Source organism: Danio aesculapii, chromosome 6 (assembly GCF_903798145.1).
Source record: "Danio aesculapii chromosome 6, fDanAes4.1, whole genome shotgun sequence".
NCBI lineage: Eukaryota > Metazoa > Chordata > Actinopteri > Cypriniformes > Danionidae > Danio > Danio aesculapii.
Window position 1 is genome coordinate 8,461,407 of NC_079440.1, and position 9,979 is coordinate 8,471,385.

The following is a 9,979-nucleotide window of genomic DNA, read 5'->3' on the forward strand; positions in this document are numbered from 1 at the left end:
ACCGATAATTTCACTTTAATGTATCCTCAAAAGGATTTTGTTTAGCTTGCATCTGTTTTTTTTTTGTTGTTTTTTTTACTTTCAAAAAGACGACACTCATGAATAAGCATTTTACGAATCACAAAGGACAACAGTTTCAGCAACAAATCTCTAAAGACCATGTGAATTCAAAATGTCCAATGTTTATTTTGCTAGTACACATTATTATTCTATAGGTGAACAAATAATCCACTGAAAAAAATTGTTTTGGTAATCTTCAATCACTTGCTTCTACGTTTAGAGTGGCAGTCCTTCTCTGATGATGTCAGCTTGATGCACAATATCTTTAACAATGCCCCTTTATTTTGCTAAGAGGTAATAATGGACAAAAGAAAGTCCCGCCCTTACTCAATATTCCCTTTCAGTTGGAAGTACATCAACATACTAAAATAAAAGTCTCAGCAATTTCCGATTCATGAAGACTTTAATGCTATGGAAAGAAAGTCGGCTTCATCTTGGATGATCTGAGGGTGAGTATACCTGTTGCTGAATTCTGTTGAGGACTCTTGGCCAGTTCCAGCTCCCATCCCAAACGTTGCGATTCCTCCATACTCCTTTTCTGAGAGAGCTCCAGAATGACGTTCCTTTCCATCAGCTCCTCTATTCGCCTCCTGTCTGCAGTCCTTTCCTAAAACATATCAGACAGCCAAGTCAAGCTAACATAAAAAAAAAACTTTAAAAATGCTTGCAAAAACAAAATAATGACAAACTCTGCTATATAGTAATAGTATATACATAAGTAAGTTCTATATTTAAGTCAGGTGATTGGCTGGGCCATTCTACAGCTTGATTTTCTTTCTTTGAAATCATTTGAGAGTTTCCTTGGCTGTGTTTTGGATCATTGTCTTGCTGAAATGTCCATCTTCATCATCCTAGTAATGTAGACATTGGACTAAAGCAGCTTCTATTCATTTACAATGAAGAAGGGCAAAGGGTTGCTGACGAACTACTGAGAGATTTCAGCTGCTGTCTGGGTTTTCACTGCCTTTCTACAGCTCCCTTTCTTCATGTCTTCAATACATTTCCTTGTGTCATTTTATTTTATTACATATAACCTCATTTGTAAACTAATTATTCTTGTTTTCTTTGCATTTTGGGATATCTTTGGTTGTTATCAACGTCCGGTGAAATTTTCAAGTCGACAGAACTTTTAGAAATATGTTTTCTAAAAAAAAAGGTCACATGTTCAATACTTATTTCCCCAACTGTATCTCATGTATATGTATTTCCTCTTCCTCACCTCTTCCATGTCATGAAGTTTTGCCTCTAGTAGGAGGTTGTGTTTCTCCAGAGGCTGCAGTTTGTCAGATCGTGTTTTGATGCTCTGCAGCTGTTCCTCCAGCATGGCCTTACTTTCCATCAACACCTGGTTATCCTCCTTTAGCTCCTGTCAACAGCAAAAAGACAATTCAGGTGAGAATTCTTACTCCATCACATACAGTACTGTACACAGTTCAAAAGAATGTTTTTTTTTTTCAGTACAAATTTATATAAATGCTGTTCTTTTGAACTTGACATTGAACAAGGCATCCTTAAAGACCATTATAATAATTATTTGTTTCTTGAGCACCAAATCAGCACATTAGAAGGACTTATGAAGGTTCATGTGTGACCCTGGACCACAAAATCTCATATTGCATGTTATTTTTTTTGGAAGAATAGTCAAAAATGCATTGTAAGTTTTATGCCAGAAATAATGTTAAGATATTATGTTATGTTAAGATCAGGGCGGCACAGTGGCTCAGTGGTTAGCACTGTCGCCTCACAGCAAAAAGGTCACTGGTTTGAGTCCCGGCTGGGCCAGTTTGCATTTCCGTGTGGAGTTTGCATGTTCTCCCCATGCTGGCGTGGGTTTCCTCCAACTGCTTCGGTTTCCCCCACAGTCCAAAGACATGCGCTATAGGTGAATTGGGTAAACAAAATTGGCCATAATGTATGAGTGCATGTGAGACTGTGAGAGTCTATGGGTGTTTCCCAGTACTGGGTTGCAGCTGGTAGGGCATCCACTGTGTACAACATATGCCGGAATAATTGGTGGTTCACTCCACTGTGGCAGCCCCTGATAAATAAGGGACTGAATGCAAAGATCATGTTCCAAGTGTATATTTAGTAAATTTCCTTCTGTAAATCTATCAAAACTTATTTTGTAAATAGCAATATGCATTACTATGAATGTAATTTGCAAAACTGACAACATTACAGGTGATTCTCCTTGTATTTTGATATTATTTAACCTTCAGATTGCAGATATTCAAATAATTGTATATCAGTCAAATATTATCCTACCCTAAAACACCATACATCAACGCAAAGCTCATTTATTCAGATTCATTCCATCATTCATTTTCCTTTGGCTTAGTCTCTGATTTTGTGCAGCGGATGCCCTTCCAGCCGCAACCCAGTACTGGGAAACACCCATACATTTCCAAAAATGTACCTTTATGACTAGTTTTGTGATCCATGGTCAGATTTGACTGAGGACTAAAGAGAAAAATTCTGCTTTGCATCACAGGACTAAATTAGTCAACATTTTAAAATATATTTAAATAACTAAAATAGTTTTGTTTATAAGAGCATAACAGACTTATTTCATAATGCACACACACAAAACACAAAAAAAAAATCCTGCAACCCTCAAACATAAACATTCCTCTACAGTTGACGTCAAAATTACTTGAATTTATTTCTTTTTTTAAAATTTTCCAAATTATGTTTAACAGAGCAATGAATTTTTCAAAGTATTTCCTATAATATTTTTTTCTTATTATTTGTTTTATTTTGGCTAGAAAAAAGCAGTTTCTAAAATTTTAAACCATTTTAAGGTCAATATTATTATCCCCTTTAAGCTATATAAATTTTTCAGATTGTCTACAGAACAAACCATCGTTATACAATGACTTGCCTAATTACCCTAACCTGCCTAATTAACCTAGTTAAGCCTTTAAATGCCACTTTAAGCTGAATCCCAGTGTCTTGAAAATATCTAGTAAATATTATTTACTGTCATCATGACAAAGATAAAAGAAATTAGTTTTTAATAAGTGAGTTATTAAAACTATTATGCTTAGAAATGTGTTGAAAAAAATCTTCTGTTATACAGAAATTGGGGACTATACAAGGGGCTAATATTTAAGGTGGGCTAATAATTCTGACTTCAACTGTATACACACCTCCAGTTTTGCTTTGTAAAAGTTCATGTTATGAAGTTTATCTCGATAGCGAGTCACTTCACTCTCCAGTTTGTCTGCTCTGATGGCTCTCTCTTTCATGGCATCCAGCTCATCACGGTACATCCTGGCTGCTCGTGCATCTGTTAACAGCTGCATGTTCTGCCATAGACCCCCAGAAGCAGACAAGTCAGAGAGAACAAAGAAAAAAACATTAAAATAACGATAATTTATTTGTATAATATAAGCAAAAACAGCACAGCTGAATTTAGAAATCTATTAAATATATTAATGGTCATACTTTACAATAAGGTTTCATTAGTTAATGTATTTATTAACATGAATTAATAATGAACAATACTTGTACATCATTTATTAATCATTGTGCAACATTTACAAATGCATTATTAACATTCAATGTTTGTTAATGCACTGTGAGTTAACATGAACTAACAATGAATTACTGTGTTTTCATTAACTAACATTAACAAACATGAATAAATACTGTAATCAATGTATTGTTTGTTTATGTTAGTAAATGCATTGATTAACATGAACTAATACAACCTTATTGTAAAGTGTTACCATAATAATAATAACAATAATAATAACAACATGTAGTAAAATTGGAATCTTTTATTTTTTCAGTGCCTCTTGCTGGAGTCTTTTAAGCTCGGCCTCCACACTGTCCAGGTCCTGCCTGGAGTCCAAGAACTGCTCACTTTTCTCTTCACTGTTGAGACAAAGGAAACAGCTGTGTAAAGATTATATACTCACACAGGTTCAAAAAGTGAACATGTAAATACTTAGTCGCTAATATTTCTTAATTATTAATCAGCAACCACATCAACGACACACAAAGTTGTGTGTGCACATAACCACGTGTTCTCTTGAATATAAATAATATATAATCAGATCCAAATGTGCACACAATACAGCCAAAAAGGAGGCACATTATTATTATTATTAATAATAATACTAATAATATAATGATAAATAAATAAATAAATAGATAAATAAATAGATTAAAAGATAGATAAATATAAATACATGCATATAAATAAATAAATAAATAAATAAATAAATAGATTAAAGATAGATAAATAAATATAAATACATGCATATAAATAATAAATAAATAAATAGATTAAAAGATAGATAAATATAAATACATGCATATAAATAAATAAATAAATAAATAGATTAAAAGATAGATAAATAAATATAAATACATGCATATAAATAAATAAATAAATAAATAGATTAAAAGATAGATAAATATAAATACATGCATATAAATAAATAAATAAATAAATAGATTAAAAGATAGATAAATAAATATAAATACATGCATATAAATAAATAAATAAATGAATAAATAGATTAATAGATTAATAGATAGATTAATAAATAAAAATAAAAATAAATACATTTAAATAAATAATATAGAAATTAATAGATAGATAAATAAATATAAATACATATACATACATAAATAAATATATCTATTAATAGATAGATAAATACATATAAATAAATAAATAAATAAATAAGTATTTTATTTAATAGATAGATAAAAAATAAATACACAAAATAAATAAATAGATTAATAAATAGATAAATATGAATAATAATGAATAAATAATATAAACACATATAAATAAATACATTTTTGTCACTTAAAATAAAATAAACATCAAGTATTTGTACTAAAATAAAAATATATTTCTCATTTTCATTTGTTTATCTGATGTACAAAAATAACTAATTCTCAATATGTTTTAGTAGTTCTTTAAAGTGATACAGACAGAGAAAAATAATAAACCAACAAAATTACTTAAACTTAAATAGTAAAGAGCAATATATATATATATATATATATATATATATATATATATATTATATATATATATATATATATATATATATATATATATATTTATTTTTTTTTTTTTATTTTTTATTTTTTTAAATGACGTAATGAGACTTAAAAAGTATAAAATGATGGAAAATAACACTGGCTATCATGATAATGTTTCATTAAAGATACTTTCTGTCCTCAACAGACTGTGAACATGCACTTGTCCTCACAAAATACAGGCAGTGAGAAGAAAAAGTGCATATTTAAATGTTTAGAGCCACCAAATTAGACGCTGAGTTATTTCTTAATGACTGTGTTCAGTTTTCAGAATTTATACTGTTGTAAAATCCATTACTGATCTATTGCTAATTTGTTATTATTTAATTAAAACCTATTTGATTTGAAACCTAACATGACAAAAATGTTGTATCAAGATATAAAATCAACTATTTTCACTAAAATAAAGCTGAATAACGAAGTTCTCATCACATATTCACTTTAAACCATTGATAAAGCTGAGCTGCTTTGTTCAGACTTGCTGCTTGAGGATAAACTCCAAAAGAGAAGCTGAAGAATGCAGCACTTTGAGCAGTATTGTACAGCGGATTTGTGGATGGATGAGAAAAAAATGGATGGATAGAAGGATGGATGGGTGGAAATGTGGGGGGTTGACTGTCTGTAGCATTAAACTAAGAGGATCAAAGTGGGTCAGCAGAATAAGGAAGGGCCCAGCACTGTGCCAGGATCTATTTAATCTGGGGCAAGCTTCCTACAGACATCTTACCCTTACCACAGATCCAGATATTACAGAATAACCAGAGCAATGTATTTTGGTAAAGAAAATGATTGGAGTCATATTCAGGATGACATTTTAGTGCACACTGAGAAGTGCTATATAAGAAATAGCTTTCCACAACATTATATGTTTTCAATGTTAATTGAAAATGTAGCAACATTGAATCACCTTGTAGGTCTTATTGCATCTATGGTTTTCAGTTGCCACATTGGACAAAAAAATAAATAATAAATAAATAAATAAATAATTGTGTCCACGATTCTCAGCCGCCACCCTTGGACAAAAAATAATAATAATAAAATAAAATAAAATAAAACTATTGCGTCTACGGTTCTCAGCCGCCACCCTTGGACAAAAAATAAATAATAAAATAAAATAAAATAAAATAAAATAAAATAAAATAAAATAAAATAAAATAAATATAAAATAAAATAAAATAATTGTGTCTACGGTTCTCAGTTGCCACCTTAAACAAAAAATAAATAATAAAATAAAATAAAATAAAATAAAATAAAATAAAATAAATAAAATAAAATAAAATAAATAAAATAAATAAAATAAAATAAAATAAATAAAATAAAATAATTGTGTCTACGGTTCTCAATTGCCACCTTGGACAGAAAAATAAATAAATTAAATAAATTAAATTATATTAAATAAATTGTATAAAATAAAATAAAATAATTGCGTCTATGGTTCTCACTTGCCATCTTGGATAAAAAAATAAAAAATAAATAAAATAATTGCGTCTATGGTTCTCAGTTGCCACCTTGGATAAAAAATGTAAAAATAACTTGAGAAAAAAAAATCTTGTTTTCTGAAAAGATCTGTCAAAAGTAAGTGAGTTCATAAAAGAAAAAAGCAGTTCATTTTTAGACAAAGTTTATTTTTCTTAGCCTACTAGCAGATATTTATATATTTTTTCAATTGAAGTATTGAAATATTGAAATAAATGCTTGTTTTAAGCAATCACACGTTTAATTAGATAGTTTAATTAAGGTCTTAATGATAACACTTTACAATAAGGTTTTATTAGTTAATGTATTTTCTAACATGAAAAAACTACAAACAATACATTTATCACAGTATATATTAATCATTGTAAATTTTATTAAAGAAAATACGTTGTTTGGCTTGTTAATGCACAGTGCAGCAACTAATGTTAACAAGCACAACTTTGGATTGTAGTCATGCATTAGTAAATGTTTAACTATGATTAATAAATGCTGTACAATTATTGTTTATTCTTAGTTCATGTTAGTAAAAGCATTAACTAACATTAACTAATGAAAACGTATTGTAAAAAGTGATCAACAAGCTTCTCAAGTAAACACATCTTAGTTTTAGGGCTGTTCAATTATTGGGAAACACAAAAAGACAACAGGAGATGGCTTGATAAGTGTTGTGTTCTTGCCCGTGTTGACATATTTCCATATGAAACAGGAAGTCATAAAATGATTACACTCTTATAAATTACAAATGACTTTGCTGAGATAGTAACAACTTGAGATGGTAACTGTGTGTGTGTGTGGTGTGTTGTGTGTGTGTGTGTGCGTGCATATCAACTCACAGCTCCTGTCTGAGGCGTTTGATCTTGGCTTTAGCGTGGGTCAGCTCTAGTGCCAGATGCGCTGGGATAAAGGGAGTCTGCTGCTTTCGGGCTCTGAGAGGGACGAGTCACTCCCAAACACTGCAGACTTCATCAACTCTTTCCCCTGCATCAGCTCCACGGTGGCCTACAAGCAGAGAAAGAAAGAGAGAGAGGGGGGATTCAAGTGAGAGAACTGCTCTGGCTTCACAAACAGACATTTAAAGAAACTGTAGAATGTAGAATTCAGAAACTGCCTTTCCACTGGCCCACGACAAACGACAAGTGACGTAAACTGGAAGTCATTTATTTTCAATGGAGAGTAATCAGGAGCTGTGAGGAGAAATCTGATCATCTCGTGTGTGGAAAATTCAGATCCGATTTGAGCTGCGGATTCGTTAAATATTTGACTTCTGAGACTAGACGGTATATGACCGGCCAACCAGATGGGATGGATTCCAGCGTTGTCCAAATAGATCCGTGTGCACAGGATGAGAATTATTCGAGGGGGGGGGGGGGGGGGGGGGGGGGTGTTTTTTTTTTTTAAATCAAAAATCTCTATATTAAAAAACACATTTCTATTCATAAATGAGCAATAAAAAATAGCATTTTAAAATGCTGTCTCCACATTATCTCCAATTTTTGCGATTAGAATTTAGTATTCATTCCATTAATTTAACAATGCTTGAATGCACGGATAATAAAGGCTCTTGCTTTTGCACTCCTTTATTATGGACACCGTAAGAATCAGCTTCTCTCCCATGGTCCACTACAAAACTGAAAATTTGGTGCGACTGCCACAAGGGGGCGTATTTCGACAGTTGTGTCTGAATGTCGTGTACAGTGGAAAGGTGGCTTTAGTGACACTGATGGTTGTTTAATGAACTGCAGGCAGAAACTTATTACTTGTGTTCCTATTGGGGGAGTGGGTTACAAAATTGCCACTTCGGTTGTATCACGGTTCTGTGGCAGTTTTGGGTTTGATTTGGTCTATACAGTTAAAAAAATTCTATTTGGGACACTTAAATACCATTTAGATATACCATACATCAGTATAAAATACATAACCCCCAGTAACTATTTAAAAAATTTATTCTTAAGACCATGTATTCTAATTTCAGTCTTAATTTAGTGTTTTGCTGGTTATTAATGGTAATGTTAAAGATCCCGTGAAGTGCTTTGAAATGCACATTTTTCCTCTTCCAAATTTTACCTAATCTCAACTGAAAAATGAAGAAAGGGCGGGACATAAATGTAGCCCCTCCCCCTTTTAAAAATACCCAATAGTGTTTTGTTCTCATCACAGCTCGCCAGTGAGAGTGGTTGAGCTCAAATTGAAAAGCAAACAAGAAGTGTCTTGATGGGGCTGGGGCATGTCAGACACTACAAAGCATTTGATCAAGATTGAACAAGATTTGATGAAAAACTGAAAGTTTAAGTTGACGTGAAAAAATTTGTTTATAAATTTAGGCCAGGGGAGCCCAAACTTTTTCTTATGAAGGGCCAAAAACCAAACTTGATTGAGGCTAGTGGGCCAAAGGTAAATATAGCCGCCATGGATAATTTCCCAATTTATTTAATAACATTTAAAAATGACAAGAAAACATTGCTTTATGTTAACTAATACAGTATTATTTTACATTGTATAATAAACGTATTACAGTAAAAACAAAACAATCTAATTTATAACAATTACATTAGTTTTTGCCTTGATTTGCTGCATAGTCCTCTATCTGTCGAGTGACAGTATTTACATAAAAAAAACAGATTTATTTACATTTAATTGAAGCATTTTATTTCAGTTTGCTTTTCTGTAGCTCAGCAATAAAACAAAAAAGGTTGTGTAAAAAAAAAAAGGTTCATTCACTCAGTCTCCTCTCAGATGGGATGGTGGGCCAAATCAAAGCTTACAATGGGTCAACTTTGGCCCGCGGGCCCTACTTTAGGCATCTCTGATTTACAGGGGTGTAACGGACATTTTAAAAGTGTGGGCAAAGAGCATAGAATCACCAAGAGGCGACACTCAAGTGCGATTTGGGAAACAGCCACTAGGTGGTGCGGCAGCCATTTTGGAATGAAAATTCCAATAGAGCAACAGCATATTATAAGTCTGTAAAATAAACTATTAAAAGTGCTGATGATTGTGATAGTAAGTGTTGTATTGTCGTCTTTCAGGTTGTATCTCAGCTTTAATGCACTTTTTAAATAAATAAACGAAAAACAAAGCAGCTGCTTGCCATCATGACAGCAATAAGATCCAATGGACAGCCGACCGCGTTCACTCCAAAATGGCGGAATCCGGGGCTGTTTCTGGGTGCTGCTGTTGCAATGGAACGTTCTATTGAGTGTTGCCTCTTGGTCATTATAAGCTCTTTGGTGTGGGGGCAGCTGTATGAGATCCAAAAGTTTACATTCATATAATCCTCCCCCCAAGTTGGATGTTGTATCTGTTTATATTTCTAAACGCGAATTGTGTCACTGTTTTGCTACTAGAGATTCTTAAAACTAACAAATGATTTTTGAAGATA

The 9,979-nt window shown here is 32.0% G+C and overlaps 1 protein-coding gene across 1 annotated transcript in view; it reads right to left on the reverse strand.

Moving 5' to 3' along the window:
- The window catches only part of ccdc88aa (coiled-coil domain containing 88Aa), a 104,298-nt gene that overhangs the window by 26,518 nt on the left and 67,801 nt on the right, over positions 1-9,979 (reverse strand). The window contains 6 exon segments of the mRNA XM_056459228.1: positions 520-667; positions 1,280-1,426; positions 3,210-3,368; positions 3,858-3,939; positions 7,434-7,494; positions 7,497-7,599. Of these exon segments, the coding sequence (XP_056315203.1) occupies positions 520-667; positions 1,280-1,426; positions 3,210-3,368; positions 3,858-3,939; positions 7,434-7,494; positions 7,497-7,599 (700 nt within the window).